Here is a 26,329-nt window from a genome sequence, read left to right as displayed (position 1 = left end):
TGGGTGTTGGAAGAAAAGCAAGAGTCGGTGGAAGGGAGAATAGGAAGCAAAATGGGGAGGGCAGATCCTGGCCGCTCTGGTAAGGACTTGAGCTTCTTCTTTGCGATGGGAGCCATTGGAAAGTTGTGAGCAGAGGAGAGTCCCAACGTGACTGACATTTTAACAGGATCACTCATGTTGCTGTGGTGAGAATAGATGACATGGGCAAGGACCAAGCAGGGGGCCCGTACGGGGTCAGATGCAGAATCTAGGTGAGAGCTGATATGGTGTGACCAGGGTGATGATGGAGAAGGTGGTGTGAAGTGGTCAGACTCCAGATGTGTTTTAAAGGTCAAGCTGAGAGGACTTGCTGACTGACTACATGTGGTGTGTGAGGAAAAAAGAGTCAAGGATGAAGCCCTACCCGGGGACTTGAGCAAACTGGTGTGTGGAGATGCTGTTTACAAAGTGGGAGGATAGAAGAGTAGGGGAAAAAAGATTGGGGCCTTGTGGTGGATGTTGTTTTGACATGTTTGTATTGAGATGTCGATTGGACATTCCAGTGGGGTTGCTGACTAGGCAGCTGGAGAGAGTCTGGAGCTGAGTGAAGAGGCCACCTGTGAAGAGAGAAACTCGGAAGCAGTGTGTGATGGAGCCAGCTCATAGCAGTGTGTGAGGCGTGTGGATATCAGAAACATTGTGAGCTGGTTGTGGAATACAGCCATTATTAAAAATCAAATTGGGGACTTCCCTGGCAGTCCAGTGGTTGAGACTTTGCCTTCCAGTGCAGGGGGTGTGGGTTCGATCCCTGGTTGGGGAGCTAAAATCCCACATGCCTCGCGGCCAAAAAACCAAAACATAAAACAGAGGCAATACTGTAACAAATTCAATAAAGACTTTAAAAATGGTCCACATCAAAAAAATCTTTAAAAAAAAAATCAAATTGTATATACTTAAAATTGAATATTAAAAGAACAAAGGTAATTTTTAAAAACGAGTAAAAGAGCAAATTAAACCCAAAGAAAGCAGAAGAAAATAATAAAGATAAAAGCAGAAACCAATAAAATTGAAGACAGAAAAACTAAAGAAAATCAGTGAAATGAAAAGATGGTTCTTTGAAAAAGAATCCAATCAAAAAATGGGCAGAGGACCTAAATAGACATTTCTCCAAAGAAGACATACAGATGGCCAAGAGGCACATGAAAAGATGTTCAGCGTTGCTAATTATTAGAGAAATATAAATCAAAACTACAATGAGATATCACCTCACACCTGTCTGAATGTCTATCATCAAAAAACCCACAAACAGGGACTTTCCTGGTGGTCCAGTGGTTAAGACTCCGCACTCCCAATGCAGGGGGCCCGGGTTCGATCCCCGGTAAGGGAACTAGATCCCACATGCCGCAACTAAGAGCCTGCATGCTGCAATGAAGATCCCGCATGCCACAACTAAGACCCGGCACAGCCAAATAAATAAATATATATTTTTTGAAAATCCACAAACTGGATTTTGCTGGAGAGGGTGTGGTGAAAGGGAACCCTCCTACACTGTTGGTGGGAATGTAAATTGATACAACCACTGTGGAGAATAGTATGGAGGTTCCTTAAGAAACTAAACATAGAACTACCATATGATCCAGCAATCCCACTCCTGGGTGTATATCTGGAGAAAAACATGGTCCAGAAGGATACATGCACTCCAGTGTTCATTGCAGCACTGTTTACAGTAGCCAAGACATGGAAGCAACCTAAATGTCCATTGACAGAGGAATGGATAAAGAAGATGTGGTACATATATACAATGGAATATTACTCAGCCATTAAAAAAAGAACGAAATAATGCCATTTGCAGCAACATGGATGGACCGATGGACCTAGAGATTGTCCTACTGAGTGACGTAAGTCAGACAGACAAAGAATATTGTATGATATCGCTTATATGCAGAATCTAAAAAAAAATGATGCAAATGGACTTATTTACAAAACCCAAACAGACTAACAGACTTAGAGAATGAACTTATGGTTACGGGGGGGAAGGGTTGGGTGGGGAGGGATAGTTGGGGAGTTTGGGATTGACTTGTACACACTGCTATATTTAAAATGGATAACCAACAAGGACCTACTGTATAGCACAGGCTACTCTGCTCAATATTATTTAACAACTTAAATGGGAAAAGAATTTGAAAAAGAATAGATACATGTATATGTGTAACTGAATCACTTTGCTGTACACCTGACACTAACAACATTGTTAATCAACTATACTCCAATATAAAGTAAAAAGTAAAAGAGAAGAAAAAAGAAAAGCACTTATTAGCCCAGCCGCTGAGGGGGCTTTCTGGGGGCTTATTGGTAAGAACATGAGGAGAAGCAACTATCAGTCCGGGTAAAAGCTACCCTTTGCTAATACCTCTTGCCTTGGTAAAGGCGACACCTTTATTAGGCGGTGGTTGGAACAGCAGCCAGAGGAGATCAGCCTGCCCGTGGGCACCTGCACCACTGTTCCCTAGCAACGTGCTCTAGCTGCGATGGACTTTTATGCTGGCAGATGGAAGTCAGATCTTGGTTGGCAAAGCCTTCTCTCCAGAGAAACTAAAACTCATAGAAAAGGTACACCTTAACTAAGGTGTACTTGGACTTTATTCCTTTTATCTCACCTTGCCTGGTACAATAGGGTAATTTATCATTTGTTTTGAGTATGTTTAATTTCTTTATTGGTTTATTAAGAGACATCCTGTGTTCTCTTGGCTAGTGAAATTATTATAATTCCCACAGTGAATCTGTGTTAAATAAATTGCAAAGACAAAAAAAAAATAAAGAATTACAGATCAGCATCCCTCATAAATGATGAGGTTGGGTGGCTTGGGGAGGGGAGATCTTGGAGGCTGTGGTAAGTACTTCAGATTTTTCCGCAGTCCCTAGTAAAATCCTCAATGCGAGCTCCTCGACAGAATATTAGCAAATTGAATGTAGCAGTGTATAAAAAGATACATCATCACCAAGTGGCGTTTATCCTGGGAATGCAAGACTAGTTCGACTCAAATCACCACATAAATAGACTAAAGAAGAAAAAGCCACATGATCATCCCAGTAGATGCAGAAAGAACATTTGACAAAATTCAATATCCATTCCTAATAAAAACTCTCAGCAAATCAGGAACAGAAGGGAACTTCCTTAACCTGATGAAGGGAAACCACATAAAAACCTACAGCAAACCTCAAACTTAATAGTCAAAGACTGACTTCTTTTTTTCTAAGATTGGGAACAAAGCAAGAATGCCGGCTCTCACCTCTCCTTTTCAATATTGTACAGGAAATCCTGGGCAGTGCGGTAAGGCAAGAAAATGAAATAAAGGCATACTGAATGAAAAAGAAGAAATAAAACTGTCTCTATTCATAGGTGACACAATTGTCAATGTAAAAAAATCCCATGGAATGTACAAAAAAATCTCCTAGAAATAGCAGTACGTTTAACATGCTCATGAGGCCAACATATAAAAATCAACTGTATTCTATATACAACTGGGAATTAAATTTAAAAAACAAACATTTACAATAGCAATGAAACAAATGAAATATGTATAAACCTAGCAAAGTAATATGCAGGGTTTTTATGCTGAAAACTACAAAACACTGATGAAAGAAAGTTAAAAAATCTAAATAGAGAGACACACTGTGTTCATGGGTTGGAAGACTCAATATTGTTAAGTCTGCCCCCTAAATTGACCTATAGATTCATTGCAGTCCCAAGTAGGAATTTCTTAGATATCAAGAGTCTGATTTGAATATATGGAAATGCAAAGGATTGGAATCGCTAAAACAACCTTGAAAAAGAGGAATACAGGACTTCCCTGTTGGCAGAGTGGATAAGAATATGCCTGCCAATGCAGGGGACGTGGGTTCAAGCCCTGGTCTGGGAAGATCCCACATGCCGCGGAGCAGCTAAGCCCATGTGCCACAACTACTGAGCCTGCGCTCTAGAGCCTGCAAGCCACAACTACTGCGCCGACGTGCCACAACTACTGAAGCCCGCATGCCTAGAGCCTGTGCTCCACAACAAGAGAAGCCACTGCAAGGAGAAGCCTACACACCGCAACAGAGAATAGCCCCCACTCACCATGACTAGAGAAAGCCTGTGCACAGCAGTGAAGACCCAATGCAGCCAAAAATAAAATTTTAAATTCAATCTTTTAAAAAAAAAAGAGGAATACATTCGGAGGACTCACTCATACTAGCTGGTCTTAGGACTTAACTACAAAGCTATAGTAATCAAGACAGTGTGGCATTGGTCAAAGAATAGACACATAAATCAATGAATCACAACAGAGTTCAGAAATAGACCCACACAAATATAGTTAATTGAGTTGACAGAAGTGCAGAGACACTTCAGTGGAGAAAGATTCGTCTTCAATAAATGGTGTAGCAACAACTGGACAGCCATGTTTTAGAAAATGAACCTTGACCTATACCTGTCATCTTATACAAAATTTAACTCAAAACCAAACGTAGACCTAAATGAAAAATTATAAAACTTTTAGAAGAAAACAGGAAATAAATCTTTGTGACCTTGTGGTAGGCAGAGTTCTTAGCTACAACACCAGAAGCACAATTCATAAAGTTAAAAATTGATAAATTGAACAACATCAAAATTAGAAACTAGATCTGTGGAATTAAGAAAATAAAAAGACAAGCCAAAAACAGGGAGAAAGTACTTGCAAATTATATATCTGACAAAGGTCTTGTATCCAGAATATATAAAGAATCCTCAAAACAAGAAAATAGTCAACCCAGTTTTAAAAAATAAAGATTTGAGAAGACATTTCACCAAAGTAGATACACAAATGACAGATAAGCAAATGAAAAGATGCTCAGTGTCATTAGTTGTTAGGGAAATGCACATTAAAACCACAACGAGACATGAATAGACACCTATTAAAGTGGCTTAAAAAAAAAAAAACCTGAACAAACACAACCTGACAATACCACATGCTGGTGAGAATGCAGAGCAACTGGAATGCTCATATGTTATGGTGGGAACACAGATGATGTGTTTCTAAAGAAGAAAAAGCCACATGATCATCCCAGTAGATGCAGAAAGAATATTTGACAAAATTCAATATCCATTCCTAATAAAAACTCTCAGCAAATTAAGAACAGAAGGGAACTTCCTTAACCTGATGAAGGGAAACCACATAAAAACCTACAGCAAACCTCAAACTCAATAGTCAAAGACTGACTGCTTTTTTTTTCTAAGATTGGGAACAAAGCAAGAATGCCGGCCACTATGGAAAACAGTTTGGTAGTTTCTTATAAAGTTCAACATGTTCTTATCATACAGCATCCCAGTCTCACTCCTAGGTATTTACCCAAGATAAATAAAAATCTTTGTTTATACAAAAACTTGTACATGAATATTTATATCAACTTTATTTGTAACAAAACAAAACGAGAAACAATTAAAATGTTCCTCATCTGGGGCTGGATGGACCAATGTGGTTATCCACGCACTGCTTCTGCTCCACAGTGGGAAGGAGTGGACTGCTGATGCCACAGCAAACGCATGTGTCTCAGGTGCATGCTGCTGGTTGAAAGAAGCCAGACTCAAAAGGCTGCAAACCTTTTGCTTTATTTATGTGACATTCTGGAAAATGCAGAACTATAGGGAAAGCATTTTGTCAGGACTTAGGGGACATTTCCACGACCTTGGGGTAGCACGGGGGAATCTTGGGGAGGGCGTTGGAACTGTTCTGTATCTTGGTTGTGGTGGTTACACAACTCTACGCATGTGTCAAAACTCAGAATTGTGAACCAAAAAGAGTGAATCTTAATCCGTGTAAATTTATAGCTAAAAAATTTTAAGGTCATAAATACTCAGAACATACCCTTTCCTAACATTTGACTGTTATCTCTGCTCCTGAGATTACTTCCGTCTATTGCATCTAGTGGTGGAAACGCTTCTCTTCCTGCGCTTCTGTGCTTCTCTTCCCAGTTCCACTATCAGGACACCGCGTGGGTGGCTGGAAATCTGATGTGGTGAGAGTATTTACACCATAGAAGTTGGGAAATGCTACAGACCAAGGCTTAATTTATTGTTTTGTTGATTGTCTAGACTTGAGAAAGTGATGACGAAAACGTTAATGCCAATTAAACTTAAAGTGTGTCATCTATACATAGGACAAAAAATTGAGGAAATTGTCTTACAGTATTTGACAACTATTCTCTGATTCAGCAAAGAGGTCACTCACTGACAAGTAAAATTCTCACACATATATTTTTGTTGTTTTACTTCCTTACTCCTTAAGGTAAACAAAAATATCAACCAATATTCATGTCAGAACTAGACTCTGTTGGTTGCACCCATAGGTTGGCTATGGATGCAAGAGTTCAGCAAAAATCAAAGAAAGCCTCAGTGGAATTTAGAGTAAAGAATATTGCATATTTTGTTATTTATGAATTGTGTGCTGTAATTCCTTTATAGGAGTAAAATGTATAACAAAATGTATGGTTATATATGCAGTCTCTCCCAACCCCACCCTGAAAAGCTGGTTGTTGCACATTATCCAGCAAACCACTGCTTAGGAATCACCGGAAACAAGGAAGAGAAGAGGATCAAGGTCAGAGGGCTGGACCAGCTCAACATTAGAGATCAAGAGAAGGAGCTGGTAAAGGATATCAGGAGCAGGGTAAGTGAAGGGTGTGGAGGTGGAAATCTAGCGAAAGTGTGACAGGGAAGGAGGGAGTGGCTGCAGGCTGCACGTGCTGCTGAGAGGAGGCTGGACCGTGTGGGGATAATGGTGGCGGGCAGTGGAGATGGGGTCTGAACACTCACCTGAGGAGCTCTGTATAAGGGGAGGGGAGACATGGACTCAGAAAAGCTTTTTGTCTTTTTTTCTTAAAACTCTGGGAGCTATCAGAACATGTTTTGTGTGCTGATGAGAACGATCCAGGGGGAAGGAAAACTTGGCGAGGCAGGAAATGGAGGGGAGAATTGAGGGGTAAAATCCTTGAGTGGGCCGGGATCCAGTGACTAGTCAGGGGGTGGCTTTACCCAGGAGCCTGGAGAATTCCTGCTTCCTGACAGGCAGAGTCCTGAGGACCCGTGCAGGGATGGGGCAGGTGTGGTGGGAGCGTGAGGGCGTTCCCAGCTGCCGGCCTCCTCGAGTCAGCCTCCTGGGAGGAAGACTGGGGGCGCCAGCCCCTTTGCTGCCATCTAGGGCTCCAGAGGGATGGTCAGAACCTGGGCTTTAGAGGGACTGGATCTTGCGGCTGGGAGGAGGGGCTGGGCGGCTTGTGAGCTGTGTAACTTGGGTGAGGGCTCCGTGCCTGAGTCAGTTCCCACACCTGTGAAGTTTGAGGGGGCAATAATAGCAGCAACACCTCCCAGGCTGTAAACAAGCAATGTGGGGATGTGGGTAAAGGCCTGACGGGGGCCCTGGGCGTCCCCAGCATGTGGCCGCGCCTCCTTTCTTCTTTCAGTGGAGTGGCGTCCCTGGCCTGGGTGGAGAGCGGAAGCTGTGAGGATTAAGCCTGCAGAGGGGAGGTGGGGCCTTTGAAGTGTCCGCCTAGGCGCTGTGGGAGGCGCTGCAGGGCAGGGGGGAGGGCAGCTGGGCTCTGCCCACCCTGTGCACAGGTCGTGGCCAGAGCGGGTGTGTGGGGCGGCCAGGCCCAGAATGCCAGGCTGGCGAGGCGCCATCCGGCAGGGAGCTGGCCAGGCCTCACTGGAGGAGGTGTCACGGAGGGAGGTGACACTGAGGGTCACCGCTGCCCTGGCTGAGAAGCAAGAAGCCTCAGGATGCTGAGGGGAGACAGTTCTCTTGGCGGTAGCCAAGGGGCAGGAGCAAATCCCCCCAAGGACATGGTGAGGTGAGTCTCTCCTGAGCTCAGCCCAGGCCACGCCGCTTCTGATCATGGTCTCTGAGGAGGGCAGAGGAAGATCTCAGGATTTCTGGGCAAGGCCTCTGGTGCCTCCTCAGTGACCTGCTTTCTGCCTTCTAGTATCTTCTGATAGATTGGTTTAAAGCAATGAATCACTCGAATGGTTCAACAGCTATTTGTCAAGCACATGCCAGGCCCTCTGCTGGGCAGTGGGGTGACCAAGACCAATGCCGTTTCCCCAAGGAATGCAGGACAGTCCTGTGAGGGCTGGCGCCATGACACCACGTGCCATGGCCGAGAGGGCCAAGCCAAGGCCTGATGAGCAGGGAATGGTTTTGGGCCACTGTTTCCCATTGTGATATTGATACAAGGGATGATTTTAGGTGATGCATGAATGAGCAGTTACTAAAATTATTTTAACGTATTAGAAAAAAATGTAGCACATCAAACATGATTTCATAGATATTGCTTAGGAGGAGGCGAAGCTCAACAAAAGTCAGTCTTTTTAGGTAAATAATGGTATTAAGGTTGGGATGGCAAAGGTGATGACTGGGACATGCAAGTGATGGGCTCACAGGGAGAGCACGGGTGTGTCCCAGGAATCACTTCCAGGGGGCAGTGTGGGTGCAGAGGGCAGGGTCACAGTGCCAGGCATTCTTGAGGCAGGCATGGGGGGCCCCAGAGGGTTGTATGCAGAGGCTCGACTCTTGAGAAGTTTTTGGAAGCTTCCTTTGCCACCAGGTGGAGAATGGATAATGGATGCTGGGGGCTGAGGGAGGTGGCTGTCCAGACGAGGGCTGGGGCTCGGCCTCTGAGAAGTAGATGGGCTGAGTGGGGAGGTAGACTGGATGGTAACCTGGCACTGGGGTGCAGGGCTGTAGGACATCAGCGGATGGGGTGAAGCAGCTGGGGACAGACGTGTATCTGAAGCCCGGAAGACAGTTTCGGAATGTGAGAAACTGATGGCAACAAAAGCCATGCAAATGTTCCAAGCGTCAGCATGGATTCTGAGTCAGCCAGGAGGAACGGCTGAGTAAAGGGAGGCCAGTGCCTGTGGGCCTGGCCCCGCGAGGGATCCCCAGGGTGGCCATTTACTGTGTCCTGAGCCTTGGAGAGTCAGTGATAACAAAATAAGGATTCCTGTCCCTATGAAGCTTACAATAGAAACAAATGGATGCGTAAATAGTTCAAAGCTATGAACAAGGAGGGCAGGGTAAGGATTTATCAGAGGAGGTCTTTCTGATAAGGGGACTTTTGACAAGACACCTGAAGGCGATCCTGAGAAGAAATAGTGGTCTCTGGGGAAAGTGGGACCACAAGTGTAAAGGGCAAATGACAAAGATTGGTGAGAGGAAAGGCCAGAGACAACAAGAGGCCAAACCCGTCATTTAGGACTCTTTTAGAATGTGGAAGCCACTGAAAGGTTTGAGCTAAGAGAATGACATGCTCTGACTTGTATATAGGGGTTACCGTGACTGCCGTGGGAGCGGGACCATCAGGGAAGCCTGGTGGAGGGTAGGCTACTGCAATGGTCCCCATACAGACGTGGGAGCCACCTCCTGGCATGTGCCCTCCAACCGTGGACCAGGGGTGGTCTGTGTCACCAATAGAATACTGAAGGGATGACGTATTGCTTTTGAGATCAGGTTTTTATAAAAACACTGTAGCTTCCATCTGGTTGCCGTTCTCTCAGATCATTCACTCTGGGGGGAGGCAACTGCCATGGGAAGGCCCACCTGGCATGAACCGAAGCCTTCTGCTCACCTGCCCCGTGAAAGAGCCTGGAAGTGGACCCTCCAGCTCACAAGCCAACAGAGACTGCAGCCTCATAAGAGACCCTGAGTCAGAACCTCCCACTAAGCTGCCCCTGGATTCCTGACCTTCAGCAACTGTGAGGTGATATTTGTTGTCTTAGCTGCTAAGTTTTAGGGCAGTTTGTTACACACGAATAGAAATTAATGCAGTGATGAGGGCTTAGACCAGGTGATGGCAAGCGGAACTGGTGAGAAATAGTTGGACCCAGCATATATTTCAAAGGGAAGAATCTGGATGGTCCAGTTTGAGATACTTACGAAGACAGCCAAGTGGAGAGTTTAGGAAGCACGCAGTTATAAAAGTCTAGTTCTGGGAGAAGTTGGCATTTGGATGGTATTTAAAGTCAGGGGTCTGGCTAAGATCAGGAGTGAGCAGAACCAGAGAAGAGAAGAGGCCCAGGGGCTGAGCTCCTCACTGGGCAGTACCATCCAGGGAACGAGGGACAGCGGGAGGGCCCAGAGCACTGCAGATGCTGCAGGCAAATCCAGGAGATGTTTAATGTAAAACTCGACTCTACTGGAAGGCAAAGAAAAGGACTTTGGCTCCTTAGACTTGGTTTCATTTTGGACTTTATTGGGAAAAGTTAGTGTAAAAAACATTCAAATTCATAAAATTTAAATAAGAAAGTAAAATTATACCTTGTAGCTATAGTAATCGCTATAGTAATCACAAATAAGGTAAGTCTAAATTACTGCCTAAGCAAACACTATTTATTTTGTCAGGCTTCTCTCATAAGCCCAAGGCAGGAAACACTGCAATTATTAGAAGTGAGCCCAATGATGAATTTGCATTTGAAGCTGAAGAAAGGGAAAAAAGCATGTTCTGATTACAGCATCACAACATTCTAGCCTGAAAAAAGCAACTTTATTTATTAATGTCCTGCAGCAGAGTACATTAGTTATTGTAACCATGCATTAAAATTCTGATGTCATAAAGAGAGTAATCAGTTTTCCTCATGATACATTTATGTTTGACTCAGTTTCGTGTGGTTTGTCCCTCTGAAGACCTTTCTGGGAATGTTCCTTTTTCCAGGGCCTCCTAAGATGCCCAGGTTGCTTACTCTGGGTCATCTGGTCATTTAATACCAGTCAAACTGCCAGAACCAGTGGAAGCCCTCTCCCTGAACCAGGGTGGAGTCAGACCCCCTTCTCTCAAACCCTACAGCTGCCTGCCACCACTAGGAGGACAGGCATCTCAACTTGGTCAACAGTGTTACTAAGAAGTTAATGTGGGATTCTCTTTGGTTATGGAATTTTTACGCTTATAAAAAAATATAGCTAGATATATGCTCCTGAATTCTAAAAGTACTTTTGACTGACTTAAACACAAGTATGTCTTTGCAAAATTCACCAGCTTGGCCAGGTCTGAAATCTATTTTCCTATGGAATCTAACATCAGTGTTCTATTTAGCAAATACACGAGTGAAGAACAGTGACTGACAGATCTTTAGGAGCCCTGAGGGCTGGGGGCAGCCTTAGATGCTGTCCATGGCTTTGAACTCGCTGAGGGCCTGCACAGGGTTCACATGCTTCTTCTGAGATGCCCTCTTAATCTTGGTCTGTGTCTCATCCTGTTTCTCTCTCTTCACCAAGGGCTTTTTCTCAGGCGCCTTCATCTTCCACGACACAGCAGGGAGGTTAAGGGAAGCCATCCCCTGAGACTTCTGGTATTTGGTGGAGGCCACATAGGACGCCTTCACTGTCTGCACCACAGCGTTCATCAAGTTCTTGGCAGCTTGGATCAGGGACATGGCGCTGTCCACCTAAGAGGCACAGACAGGGAGGTGAGCACAGGCCTGACCTCCAACCCCACATGTACCCAGGGGCCTGCATCTAGGTACCGGAGGGCCTGAACTCTCCAGTCCAGCTGGAGGCTGTCAGTCCCTGGCAGCGGAGTCCCCTCTCCTCCTGGACCAGGACAGGGTGGGGCAGCAGCCCTGCTCCTGACTGGCTCTCCCAATGACTGGGTGCTCTTATCCAAATACCCTGAAAATGCCTGTGTTTCAGGTCTTTTGAAGAAGGGAGGAGTGATAAAAACCTAAGGTACCATTACCTTACCTGCCCCCACCCCTCAACAAGTTTTCATTCACTCACTCAAGTTGGGGGAGGATCTGCCGAAATCTTTTGCGTGATGGCAGAGCTATAACCATAAGCACCGAGAACAGCCACGGACGGCCATGGTGCAGGGGGAGGTGGCAATAAGTTAGCCTCCTAGACAGAGACCCCCCGCCCCCCAGTGCTTTCAGTAATGACCCAGGGAGTCTCCTCTCTCATTTAGAGAATATAGATAATTGCTCCCCAGAGACAGGGGCATTTATGTTGTAGCAGGTAAGCAAATGGTATGAGTATGTCCAACATACCAAGTCTTCTTTGAAAGGATATTCTGTGGGGTTTAGCAGAAGCCACAGGGCTTCAGTGGAGCGAGATGTCCTCTTTCCCCTGCCCAAGGTGACAAGGGAAGAGATACTACTTGGGAACTCTGAGCATGGAGGGGGTTTGAGAAAGCCTATATGTCATCTCTGCAATTTCTGAACAGGCTCAGTTCTCTCTGGGGGAAGAAAAGCGATGAAGATAAAAATACTTTTACCTGTGGAGTGGTCAGCAAAGGGGAAGAGGCAAGCACTGTAAGAGCTCCTAGCTGTCACCAAGCATGCTAAGCAGAGCTGCAGTTCTGCAGGAAGTAGCCAATGTGCAGCCCTTGGCCTCTGAGGACCAAGAGGAGACTTCCAGTTTTCCCACAGCACACTTCCTAGCACGTTCCCACTGACCAGCTCTCTTCACAGATGGAACTTACCCCGGAGACGACCAGCTCCCCACCGAGGTTCTGCACCTCAGCCTTGACTTTGCTGCAGATGTTGAGCTGGTGGCAGTAGAGGGCGATGCGCTGCAGGTAGGCCAGCAGGTCCTGCTTGCAGGCTGAGTCTGGGCACTGACAGGAGAGCAGAATTAGCACCAAGCACTCTGAGCCCGGCCCAAACACACCCACCCCCACAGATATTTCTGAAAGGCTCAGTGTGCCACCAGCTTCTTTACTCCTTGCTGGAGCAAAGGGCAAGAGAGAGGAGTTACCCAATTACCTGGGGCCATCATAGCCCTAGGCTACTCTCTGCTGCAGCCCCTGCCCCTAAAGGTGAAAAAAAAGCTTCAGCAAGCGAGAGTCTGGTTCTGGAGAAAAGTGAGAGTGCTGTGAGCTAGGTGATAACCATCCAAATAGCTCTTGTGCTCAGAGGGACTTTATCTGCTCAGTTATGATGCATTCTGTAAACACCTGATGAAAGGAGAGTCGTTTTAGGCAGACGGAGAACGGGTGAGTCAACCAAAGCAAGAAGAGCACGTGGGAACCGTGGGGTCACGACCAGTCACAGGGAAATGCCTGTCTTGCTGTCAAAGCTCAGGGCCAGCTTCGGAGACTTCACCCAAAGAAGGGACAGAGCACCTCTCTCAAGTGTTTGTTTATGCAAAAACCTCCCTCCTGTGAGGCTGGGGTGCAGACCATGCTGGAGATTTAGAATTTTATTCTAAGAAGCTACTGAAGCATGGCAGAGCCATACCTCATTTGCATTTTAAGATGATCATAGAAGACGACTGTGTTGGCAACTGTGTGGAGGCTGGAGTGCAGAGGAGAGAGCAGGAAATCAGTGAGGAGAGACCACAGTCGTGCAGGCGTGGGCCATGCATGTCAGGACTCAGCTGGGAGCTGCTAAGAGGGAAGGACCAGATAGATGGTGTTGAGATTCATGTGGCCAGTAGAAGCACGAGGGCCGAGTATCGGTTATTACATGAAAGAGGGGAGTTGAGGATGACTTCCCAATCTTTGGCTTGAGCAATGAGAAACCACTGTCACTTGTCCCGCAACCCCAATGCAGGCTGAGCGTGTGGATACTTAAGGGAAAGGAGTGGGAAGGGTTTGTAACTACAGCTGATAATATCTTGGAGCATCAAGGGGAATATATTGTAAACTTTCCAGGAGGTAGGAACCACATTTTTTTGGACATATCAATACAGAGAATGAAGGGATGAAGGCTGGGTGATTGAGGACATAGATGTCTGTCCCCAGTTGGGCACGTCAGCCTTCCAAAGCACTAGCCAAAAAGGCTCCTGATTCTCACATGAAATACTGCAGTACTTCCACAAGAAGAGGCTCTTATACACCTAGTTTCAGTGTATTATTAGGGCTTGCAGAATTAGCTCCTGCCCAGAGCTGACATCCTGAAGAGATCTGGGAGATAATAAACAACAGTAAAGGCTGGTTTTAGCTGTCAACCAAGGGAAGATTTCAGGACATACACACCTGCTCCAGAGATGTGCTGTAATGCAAACTGGGCCTGCCTTATAAAACTTGTCAAAGAAGAAACAGGAATACAGAAATCCTTAAAACTCTATGCTGATACTAGTCAAGCGGGTTGACGAGTTAAGAATTTTTGAGATGGGAAAAGTGCTGTGTCTCATGAAAAACAGTTATCACCGCTGGGCTGCCAGAGTCCCAGGATGAACTTCGAGGCCCATGTGGCAAGTCTGTCACTTACATGGTCTGCGATGGTACGGCCAAGCTTATCCATCCGGGATCCCGCCTCAGCAATTTTCTTGGCGGCACTGATCACATCTGATGTGTTTTTGAGCGGTCCTTTACCTCTGAAAAAAAGGGAACAAGAATGATCGTAACTGAAGCCCTCGTAGGTGGAGATGAACAGAAAAGTGTGTACAGAGCAGCACGTCCTGCCTGTGTGAGGTGACCTGCAGGGAGGGGGGCAGCCCTCCGTGTAGCAGGTTGGGACCGGGCACTGCTCACCGGGTAAAGTCCGTCATCTCCATCATGATCATGCACATCTGCTTGGCCAGCACGATGATGTCATTACCACTGTCGTCCCACTTGGACACTTCGGCATCCAGCTTGCTCTTTTCTTCCTGGAAGCTGGCCACCTGTTCCGCAATCTTTGCTTTTTGCTCCTGGGGAAGCTGAGCCATGATCGCCTAAAATCAGAAGCCCAGGAAGCTCTTACATAAAGAGAATATGAAATTCTCACAGTGCATTAGCCAAGAATATTTCCACCAAGCAATCTATTGACACAGGTAGGCTAATGCTTTAATAGGTTTCATTTTGCCTGAAGAGCCATTTTGCACCGAAGTTTACAGCAGCCTGAATTCCCGACCCACTTTCAAGAACAAGTTTTAGTGTGGAGAAAAACAGGGTACGACGGGTTGAAGGCCAGTACAGAAGCTTCACGATCACGCCTGCACAGGGACAGAATCTGCTTAACTTACTTCATTTCGGAGGATGAAACTTTTAAAGAATTAAGTCAGGCAGAGAAAGACAAATATCATACGCTATCACTCATATGTGGAATCTATTGATAATTTAAAAGAAAAGATACAAATGAACTTATTTACAAAAGAGAAACAGACTTACAGATATCGAAAACAAACTTATGGTTACCAAAGGGGAAACGTGTGGGGGGCAGGGGGATAAATCAGGAGCTTGGGATGAACATACACACACTACCACATATATATCTCTTATGAGAGATAACCAACAAGGAACTACTGTATAGCACAGGGAACTCAATATTCTGTGATAACCTATATGAGAAAAGAATCTAAAAAAGAATGTATAACTGAATCACTTTGCTGATACCTGAAACTAACAGAACATTGTAAATCAACTATACTCCAATAAAATTAAAATATTAAAAAAAAATAAACTTCATTTGAACCTTAAAAAAAAAAAAAAGTTTCATCCTCTGCCTCCTGCCATGGGGAGAGGAGATGAGGAAGGGGCTAATACACAGAGTCCGTGGCAGGCCCGGTGGCTGTAATACGTCTCCAACTTTTCAAGGTGACCCAGAAGTAGTTTTAGAATGTGTGTTTTAAAGAAGGCAGGCAGGCAGGCAGAAGAGAACCTGCTGCAGAGTATACTTTTTAGGTACTTGAGACGGCATTTTAAACCTTATCACCGCAGCACCTGGAGGCCTGTTGCCCACCTCAAGTCACAGACTCAGGGCCTTGGGCTCCTCTCCACTCAGCTTCCCAAAATGCTTAGGACCGAGTGGGGCTTAAAGCAGGGATGTACCCACTGTTCAAAATTTCTTCTAAGGGGTGAAAAAAGACTCCTTAGTAATATTTCCTGGCATCCTCCCAAAAACATAAATGTAGTTGATTGAAGATTTAATGACTTAAATGAATGCAATGGCTCTGATTTTCTTGAATGTACCACTGTTATTTTTTTTAACCCATGAATAATTAAATAGTTCATGCCTATGGTATCATTGAGATAGGCAAAGACAGCAATCTTTTTTGAATTTCACTGTCCTATTAACAAACATTGCATTGACTAGATCCTAGGGCTTTCCTGACTCAGGGCTCTTCACAAACCAAAGCTTCAGGGCACAGCTGAGAAGACGTTTTGGATGAACCTACAATTGACTAGCAGGTGCCACAACTTAGGTCCTACTGCCAGAGAAAACAAGAGGAAAAATGGTGTTCTTAATAATGAGAGTGTTTTCCTGGAAAAGAAAAAGCCAAGAACACAGAGGGACAGGGAGGGTCTGCAGGACAAGTTAAACTTGGTCCTTACCCGGGCACTCTGGCCAGCTATCAGCTGATCGTCTTCTGTCTGGACGCTTGTCCTGCTTCTGACATCGAAGTCTTCCGTCTCGAAGTCCGAGTCATCCAGCTCCTCAGGGGTCTGCCACCGAGACAGAAGTCACAAGTCAAACACAACCCTAGGCCTCCAGCTGCCCCAGGCCTCTGGGCCCACAGCCTGATGTATAGACATCCAGAATTTTCTGCAGTATTTCAAACAGTCGTGAGGAATAAAGTTAAAATCGCTCAATATTTGTCTGAGACCCTGCTTTAGCTCATGCATGTGCCAGGCAGCCCGTTCAACAAACAGCAAGCAAAGGCACCACACCAGCACTTCCCAAAGGACACAGGTCCTTTATGGGTATAAGGGTTTCAGTTTCTACCAATGAGTCGACACTCTTTGCTTGACAAAGGTTTTCACTTCTTAACGTACTTCTCCAACACCTGCATCTTAAGACAAAGGTGAGAGTTGTCCTGGGTGGAAAAGGTACTGTATTAAAAACAGCAGTTTCATACAACATTAAGCAGATTCTTATAACTTTCCTATTTTATGACAAAAAGAAAATTAAATGAATTAACTAATACTGGGACTTCTCTTAGGGTACCAAAGGCTGATTTGAGAGGTAAAAATAGGCAATGTATTTTTATGTACTTACTTTTATTAAAGAGAGAATATGGCAGATAAGGTCTGAATAAATACCGAAGGGACCGATTACTGGTCCTACCTCTTTGCTTTAATTATAAAATAAAATTCTTATTTTGTACACTCTCCAGCCTCTCATGATTAGCTGCTGACTTGAAACATAATGTCATCTTCTGGAAGTTATCAGCAACAGGGCAGCAGGCAGAACAGCTGGGGTTGGCTCTTAGCCCAGCCGGCTGGCCTGTGACAGGAGGGCAGTGAGGCGAGTCCCTCATCTGCACCAGGACCTAATCCAAGCCCAGCCCAAGGGCTTCCTGTGAGGAAGCATCCAAAACTGCCTAGAGTATGTTGGGTTTGTACAGGTGAAAAGGCCAGGCCTGCCCCTCCATGAGGAGGTGAAGACAGCCAGGGTCACTCGAGGAACCAGTGAGTCACACGGCAATGCAAGATCCTGGAGTCTTGCTGCCATTCGCCATTTTAATCCTGAGGTCACAGACACTTGAGCCTCAGTCTGTGGAGGAGCTTTGTCAAAGGGGTGCCCTCCTAACAGGATCTCCACTTCCCCACCTTCCTCGATAGCCCATCACAGACCCAAGAACTGTTCTTGCCAAGAAAACCAAATATCTCCTATTCGTTCATTCATTCACTGAATATGTGTGTGCCAAGCACTGTTCTAGGCCCTGAAGGTACAAAATGACACAGACAAAAATCCCTGCTCTCACATATATTCTGATGGGAAAAATGACAAAAGTGAATCACATGACCTATTAGAAAGTGATCAGTGCTATAAGTGCTATAAGGAAGCAGTAGAGGAGGATTGTAATTTTATATCGGTGGTCAGGAAAGGTCTCATGAGAAGGTGAGATTGGAGCACAGACCTGAAAGGCAATGAAGGTGGGAGCACAGGAGGTACCTGGGGGAGGAGTGTTCCGGCAGGACGGAGTCACCAACAGAAAGGCCTGGGGAACTGGATGAATAGCAAGGCCACAGTAGGGGCTCAGCTCACTGCCCTTACGGCACAGTGTCAGCTGAAGCCCTGGGAGCAAAGGCGGGGGAGCAGTAGGAGATGAGGTCAGAGAGGTGACAGGTTCGGCTCCTCGAAGGCCTTGTGGGCCAGTGTAAGGACTGAGTGACATGGCAGCCTTTGGAGAGTACTAAGCAGTAGATAACGTGATCTAATTGAAGCTTAAAAGGATCACCCTGGGTGCTCTGTGGATGAGACTGCAGGCAGGGATGCAAATAGGGAGAGTGGCTGAGAAGCAAGCAATTGCATGAATCCAGGTGAGAGATGCTGGTGGCCTGGACCAGGGTAGGAACAGTGTTCTGAGTTTCTATTTATTGTGAAGGTAGATCCAACAGGATTTGCTGATAAATCAGATTCAGGGTTTGAGGCAAAAAGTGGAATCAAAGGTGAATCCAAGGTTCGGGCCTGAGCAAGTGGAAGACAGATTTGCCATCAACTGATATGAGAAAACAGGGTGGAGAGAGATGAGGAGCTCACTTTGGGGAATAATAAGCTTGAGGTGCCTATTAGACAAGTGAGAGGCAGTAGGCAAGGTGGCTAGATGAGTGTGGACCGCAAGAGAGTCAACCTCTTGCTGGTTTTCTCACGTCTTTATGCACCAGGGGAATGAGTACAGTCAGAAAAGAGAGAGGTGAAAAACTGTGTTACAAGGTGTACCAGTGGTTAAGGGGCTGAGAAGATGAGGGATGAGGATAAACCAGCAAAGGAGACTGAGGAGGAGGGGGGCCAGGAGATTTTCTTATAACAGGAGAAATAATGGCATGTTTGTATGCTGGGGGGAAGGTGCTGGAGGAAGAGAGAATGGGACCCAGTGCAGGGGACGGGCTCAGCCAGGAGAAGATGTTCTAACTGCTTCAGGATCCTCAGTGCAACGGACACTGAGGCCAGACACGCAGGATGGGGCACAGATGGGGAGGCAAGCAGGAAGGTATGAAATGCTCCCAGACTCTACGGCTGTGTGGGCGAGGCTGCATGGCATCAAGGGCCCCCTGACGGTCCTGGGTTCGGTGACCCCAGTCAGGGTGGCTGCACTTTTCTACACCATGCTCAGCAGGAGAAGGAATTTCACTAGGATTGTATTTTGCAAGGCAAATAAGAGGACATAAAAGGGGGCAAAGGAGATTATACTGATGGACCAGACTCAAAGCTAGAAAAGGAGTGAGGCAAGGACCTGAAGGGCTGAGTGAGGGTTGCAAGTGGGGAGGGCCAACGGGCTGAAGATCCTGATGGACTCAAAGGACTGTTGGGAGTCACAGCACCAGAGACAGTGAGCGGACGGAAGGGGGAAACTTGACACTGGGATGATGTAGATACTGGTAATGACAAGGACTGGGTAAGACTAGGCAAGTGAGGTTGAGGTTGGGGGAGGATAAGACATCAAGAAACTGAGAGGCCCGGGGGTTGGAAGGATGATTCCTGAATTAAAATCAAGACAATACAGGAGGAGTTAAACCACTGCTGCCGAAGACCTACTTTGCCCTTGCTCTGGGCCCTCCCAGCTGACCACACCCCGGGTTCTATCTCACCGAGCCTGCCAGGGCCTCTGTCATACTTACGCTCCAACACAGCAGTAAGTGCGCAAGAAACAGCTATTACATGCCAGGCCCTGAGCTGAACACGTTACCTCCATTTCATCCCATTAAAACCTTCAACACCATCATTTGAGTCTCAGAAAGATGAGGAAACTTGCTTAGAGTCACAGACGTGAAGAGGAATCCAAGCTGCCTGCCTGTTCCCAGGGTGTGGTTTCCCACAACCCGATCTGCTTCCACAGAACAGGCCCTGGAATGTGCAGGCATCCTGGAGTGTGCGCAGTACCAGCTCACGTAAAGGCATTAACCTCAAACACCCAGCAACTCCTCGTTATCATTAACGTTTCTTCTATTCTCTAAGTGTCTGTCAGTATGCAAAGAACTTTGGAAAAATAGGGCTGTGTTTTACCACCACCGGTACACCTGACCCAGGGATCCCTTCACACCACTGAGATCTGGCTGCTGGGTTTAACCTTGCATTCAACTGGGCCAGGCCCTGCTGAGCATGGGTTGCTCTCTAGTACAGCAGCAGGCGTGAAGAAAGCAAAAAGGTTCCCCCAGCTCTCCCCGCCACACCCCAGCATGTCCAGGTGACCTGGGCCTGCAGGGACAGCCATCAGCCAACCAGGCCACCCTTGAATAGTTCTCTTTCCTCCTCACCCCAGAGAGAAACGCAGTCTTGCCCAAGCATTTCTACACTGCATACAGAATGGGTCCAGCCTAATGCACCTGCCTCAGAAATGGCCTCTGTTTCCAGCTGAGGGGGTAAAAAGTGGGACAGAACCCCTGCCTACCTTGGGAGGTTTGACTAGCAACCCATGAAGGTGTAACTGAAACTCCCCTGACCCGACTAGATCGTCAGCATCGGAAAGCAGCTGTCTACTCAGCAGCATTCCAACTGCCGGCAGGGATGGCCCGAGCCTGGGGGTGGTCCAGGTGAGGCTGGGGGAGCTTGACACAGGCTCTGCTCCCAGCTTCCAGAGCTGTTCATGCTCAGAACAGCATGTGAGGGATCAACTGCTATGGAAAGGGCAGCTGTGAGTCCCAGCGCAGCACACTGGGGATGATCACAGAGGAGTCAGTAGTTTCTCAAAACCCCTCTGTGCATGCTAATCCACAGGGGGCCCTAGACATTGTCTCAGATGGTGAGAACTGCTGCTGCCTCAGAGAGGATGGGTCACATGGGGCCCAGAGCAGGTGGCACTTCCATTCAGCTACGGTGAGAGGGCTCAAAGCTTGGCCCCAAGCCCGGAGTTGCCACAGCCCCTCATTCTCACCCTCAAAACCCTGGGGTTCTAGCATCCTGCCTGCCTGCCACCTTTGAGGCGAGGGGTGCTCCATGTAAAGAAGAGCTTCAACCTGCATTCAGGAAATACTCCCTTCTCTGAAATTAACTGATGAGCCTTTATTTTCTGTAGTTTCCCTCTAACTCAAACGGAAGCCTCATATTTGTGGCAATTGTTTAACTTAAAGTAAATCGTCAAGGCCAACTCATACTAGCTCCCCTTCTCAGCCCAAGTTTGGGCTCTAACTTGCAACTAAGTCATTTTAGACAACGTAATTAAATATATCTCATTCTAACAGCTTTTAGATTCATGGTTTTAATATACTGCCACTCATCTGCTGAGTTCCAAAATGATGCATTGCTCAAGTTTAGCAAATGATAAGAAAGAAGCTGTTAAAACATCTGAAATGCAGTTACTCACCCTTATCATCAACACCGCTTTCCTGATGTCCCGGATGCCATCGTACACCAGGCGTGAGGCATCGATAAACTCGTTCTCATCCATGGGCTGGGCGGGGTCCGAGCTGAGGGCTTCCACGGCCGCTTCCACTTGCTCGGTAAAACGTGGCATGACTGCGGAGAAGAGAGCATGGCAGATCCTGCTGGCCCTGCAAACATCATTGCTCTACCAGCCCTCCCTAAATCCCTCAGTTAGACACAAAGAGGCAGGGTGCATGATGAAGAGCCTCTGCTTCTACCTATGTGAGAAGTATTTATGGTTGAAATAAATCAAATGCTGTATTTTACAGCCTCAAATCATCTTCTTTGTCTCTGGGCAGATTCTGCAACATAGGATTTACATGGTTGAGAACTGGGATTAACTTGAGGCCTTGCTAGAATGGGACCCTCCTTAATTTACTGTGTTCACTGACAGGAGATATAACTCAGATGTTCATCTTAAAATAACTCCCATTAGTAATCGTGGGACACACATGAAGGAAATGTGTTTGTGAGGCCTTAATGTGGCTGACCAACTTCTCACAAATCTGACATACCTTCCAGAATTCTTGTCCTAAGACCAAACTGAGTCCCAGCGTCCTACTTCCTAACCACAGGGCCTGCACTAACTGGATGGCCTGGCCACCAGGCCATCTGTGTGTGGGGAGCACAGGGAAGGGAGGCAGCCCCCGCACCTGTGTTGGAGAGGAGCTTGGTGGCTTCCAGCACCTTCTCTGTGTAGACCCCTGGCTCATAGTTGTCCATCTCTGAGGTGACCACGTGAATGACCCGAGCAGCTCGGCCTCGAATTGCACCAGCTGTGCGGTCCAGCCCATCCACATCTTTCTCTTGGAGAGCAATGACACATTTGTTCACGTCTTCCAAAATGTGATTCTCTGAGGAACAAACAAAAAAAGCTGAATGAGGGAGGAGGCCTTCCACTAGAAGGGGACAACTGTAAGTTGGCATCTATCATTCATCGACAGCTCACTCTGTGCCAGCTACGGTGCCAAAAGCTTTACACGTATCATTTCACTCAAGAGACCGGATTAACTGTCCCACAGAAACTCAACCTGCAATCACCTCCAAAAATAACAATCTTTATTCCAGGTTTAAAAGAGAGAGACAGAGATGCCCATCTTTAAGGCACAGTTGTTTTAAGCCAGGCAGAAAATTCAAGATCACAGAATCCTTAATAACTTCTCCTTCCCTTGAATAATTTCACTGGTTTTACATCTCAAACAAAGTCTAAATTAGAAGAAAAGGGTCACTATAAGGTCTTATTCTCCCAGTTCCTTGCCCCTCCCTCCAGTAGATGCTGATGGTATTCAGACAAGCTACCAAGATGCCAGGACAGCTCTGGAACAGGAAAAGGTCCTGGAAGGCAGGTTAAAGCCCCATCTGGAGGGCACTGAGGGACCGCCCCTGAAGCCAAACATTCAGTAAACCACTCATGGGATGCAGGTGGGCCTGCTGTGATATTTGAGGAAACCCTTGACTCCTGTTAAGCTGTCTAGTCATAGAGCTGGATTTGGAGGACCCACCAAAACTATTTTTTTCCTCAAAGCAAAAAGCTTGGCAGTGGGTATTGGAAAAAACAGAGTGAGGAGTCCGCTTCAACCTCATCTATAATAGCCAAGTGTCCAAGAGCAGAGTGGGTAATAGATCATGGGCACTGTGCAGCCATTAAAATGGATGAGGTTGATATGTAGGGATCGACCCAGAATGGGAAAGGGAATGTTCTCACCACCAGGAACTGCAGAGTCCACCAGCAGACAGCCCAAGTGACAGGGACGCCCACAGTCCACGGGGGGGGGTGGGTGGGTGAGCAACACAAAGCCTCCAGGTCATTGCCTGGCCATTTCCTTCCAGCTTGGAAAGGAGCTTTCAAGACACGTAAGAACTCTTAGAAGCAGTGTCTGTTAAAGACATGCTCACTTCCTTAAACCAAGAAAGTACCTGGCACAATAGGTGAAAGACTAATGGTTCTGGTTTTTCAGGAAGAGACAGGACAATTAGGGCAAACAGTTTAAAAAGAACCCACCACTTATCCCATTAAATCAACATGCTGACCCATCTACATCAACTTCTTAAAAGAAATAAAACACAACTGAAGCCTCCATGTACCCTCCGTGATTCCATCAGCAACTCCTGCTCTGGGAAGGCAGCGCATGTGGCTTTCACACCTCATTCTAACACATGATTTTACACTCTTCATATAATTTGAATCCACAGGAAATATATTATTGTATAAAACAGTAACACTGTTTACTATAATAATCTGTTTAAGAAACACATCTGGGGCTTCCCTGGTGGCGCCGTGGTTAAGAATCCGCCTGCCAATGCAGGGGACACGGGTTCCATCCCTGGTCCGGGAAGATCCCACATGCTGCAGAGCAACTAAGCCCGTGCACCACAACTACTGAGCCTGCGCTCTAGAGCCCACGAGCCACAACTACTGACCCCACGGGCCACAACTACTGAAGCCCGCAAGCCTAGAGTCCGTGCTCTGCAACAAGAGAAGCCACTGCAGTGAGAAGCCCGTGCACCGCAACAAAGAGTAGCCCCCGCTTGCCGCAACTAGAGAAAGCCCACATGCAGCAACGAAGATCCAACTCAGCAAGAAAGGAAGGAAGGAAGGAAGGAAGGAAGGAAGGAAGGAAGGAAGGAAGGAAGGAAGGAAGGAAGAAAAAGAAAGAAAGAAAGAAAGAAAGAAAGAAAGAAAGAAAGAAAGAAAGAAAGAAAGAAAGGAAAGAAAGAAAGAAAGAAAGAAAGAAAGAAAGAAAGAAAGAAAGAAAGAAAGAAAGAAAGAAAGAAAGAAAGAAAGAAAGAAAAGAAAGAAAGAAAGAAAGAAAAAGAAAGAAAGAGAGAGAGAGAAAGAAAGAAAGAAAGAAAGAAAGAAAGAAAGAAAGAAAGAGAGAGACAGACAGACACCTGGTCATTTCTTTGCCATCCCTGGTTACCTTATGCTTTGACCTGTCATTATGTAGACTGGTTCCCGATTTAATTCCCTTCCAAAAGTCATTACCCTTCCCTCACAGCCTCTGCTAACATACTCAGTCAAGTTATATATGACAATGTCTAGTGGTCACGATGCTATTTCCTCTTATCTCAAGGGGAGCCAGAGGCAAGTGATACTTAGTGGATTCAGCAAAGAATAGAGCCACCACAATGCCCTGCCTTTGGGCTTCAAGATCCCCTGTAGGCTCTGGGAACAAGGCCCTTCATTTTGTAGTTCCCTAGAGACTGCAGGCAGGGACTTGCACCCACAAAACTAAACATACTCTTACCTATGACCCAGCAATTGCACCCCTTGGTATTTATGCAGTGGAGCTAAAAACTTAAGTCCTCATAAAAACCTGCACACAGATGTTTATAGCAGCTTTATTCATAATTGCCAAAACTGGGAAGCAACCGAGGCATGCTTCAGTAGGTGAACTGAAAAACTGTGGTACATCCAGACAGTGGAATATTATTCAGCACTTAAAAAAAAAAGTGCTATTAAGCTACGAAGAGACATGCAGGAACCTTGGGGGTTGCCAGGGGTTGGAGCAGGGAGGAATGAATAGGTGGAGCACAGAGGATTTTTAAGGCAGTGAAAACACTCAATGATGGATACATTTGTCCAAACCTATGAAGTATATACCACCAAGAGTGAACAGGAATGTATATTATGGACTTTGGGTGATAATGAGGTGTCAACGTAGGTTCATCAATTGTAACAAATGTGCTACTGTCGTGGGAGATGTTGATAATGGGAGAGGCTGTGCGTGTGTGGCGGCCAGAAGTAGATGGAAAGTCTCTGTACCCTCCTCTTAATTTGGCTGTGAACCTAAAACTGCTCTAAAAGTCTTTTTAAAAAATAAAAATTCATCAATTAAAATAAATATCTTTCCAGGGAAAGCCAAAATATAGTAAAAATTTCTACTGCAGAAGGGAAAAGTGAATTACCACAAGATAGCTAAGAAGACCATAATTTAGCATGTGCTAATTCAAAAATTAGGAGACTTGCTAGAATTTACACCATTGCACTACTGAAAGAGATAACGTATTAAACTTTTCACATAAACCAATTTTAGGAGGAATATGTGAACCAATTATAAGAATAAATGGATTTAGAGCCCATGTTTAGATCAGAAACATCTTTTATATACAAACTCTCTACATATTAAACTAAGCAGACTGGTACTGAGCCTGCCTACCATACTAGGCCTTAGGTTAAAAACTGCTGCTTTTACTGAATCTAACATTTGGGGAAGGGGAAGGAAAGGAATAAAAAGGAAAGAAAAGATGTTACTAATGAAACTATGAACCAATGTTTTCTCATATCACTGATTTTTAAGACTCATCCTGGTATCAGGATTGTTAATACCAGGGGAGGGAAAGCACATCTTAGAATCAATGAAGTATAGCATTCTTTGTCATTCATTAAACAAAGTAGCCCAAACTTCCACCAAGGATTTGTTAACCTTCATCTAGGCAAGTGTGTTTTTAAAAATCAATTTAGATTTTCTTGAATTTATACAGGTTTTCTTCCAGCTGAACCCAAACCAGGGAAGAGCTTGCCATTCTTTAGCCACCAAGGAAGGCTTCTATTTCAGGAAGCTGACTAAGGTAACATTTTCCACCTTCATTGGGAAAGCCCCAGCCAGCTGAGGCCACTATATACCCAGGACACAACAACCTGCTCTCTACACTTGAGCCCTAAGGGAGAAGTGAGTTCCCACTGGACATGTGCAAATATGGGAGGGTTGGAGGTACCCACACTAACTTAAACCATAAGTTACCTTAATTGAATTTCCAAGTAAACTCAGCATGGCTCCATTTTGAGCAGACACACCAATCTGTACCCCATTAAAAACTGATCGTTTAATACAGTCTTTATCTGTAGATGCTTCTAAAAGGAAAAAAAACCTACACACACACATACAACAGTCTATCTCCAAGGGGTCACATTATGGACGTTAACATATCTGATTTTCATTTGAAAATCTTTCTAGAACTGCCTCCACAGATCTTCCTCATCCATGTTAATGGCTGTACCGTACCCTACTGAATAGATGGAGGGGCCATCATTCACTTATCCAGTCTTCTCTTAGGCATTTTGGCTGAAGTGAACATCCTTGTACAGGTATTTTGGCAAACATCTATGTACACATC

At 45.8% G+C, this 26,329-nt stretch overlaps 1 protein-coding gene across 1 annotated transcript in view; it reads right to left on the bottom strand.

Annotated features, from left to right (window-relative positions):
* Nucleotides 1–10,221: 10,221 nt before the first annotated feature.
* Nucleotides 10,222–26,329, bottom strand: part of CTNNA1 (catenin alpha 1) — a 186,074-nt gene continuing 169,966 nt past the window's right edge. The window contains exons 12-18 of the mRNA XM_068535961.1: nt 21,865–22,065; nt 21,153–21,304; nt 16,240–16,350; nt 14,458–14,639; nt 14,195–14,300; nt 12,463–12,597; nt 10,222–11,431 (exon numbers count right to left, since the gene is read on the bottom strand). Coding sequence (XP_068392062.1) covers nt 11,144–11,431; nt 12,463–12,597; nt 14,195–14,300; nt 14,458–14,639; nt 16,240–16,350; nt 21,153–21,304; nt 21,865–22,065 — 1,175 coding nt within the window. The 3' untranslated portion in view covers nt 10,222–11,143. The remainder of the gene's footprint in view (nt 11,432–12,462; nt 12,598–14,194; nt 14,301–14,457; nt 14,640–16,239; nt 16,351–21,152; nt 21,305–21,864; nt 22,066–26,329) is intronic.

The sequence above is a fragment of the Eschrichtius robustus genome, chromosome 2, assembly GCF_028021215.1.
Source record: "Eschrichtius robustus isolate mEscRob2 chromosome 2, mEscRob2.pri, whole genome shotgun sequence".
NCBI lineage: Eukaryota > Metazoa > Chordata > Mammalia > Artiodactyla > Eschrichtiidae > Eschrichtius > Eschrichtius robustus.
Note: the sequence above shows the minus strand (reverse complement) of the source record. Positions and strands in the feature narration are given on the sequence as shown.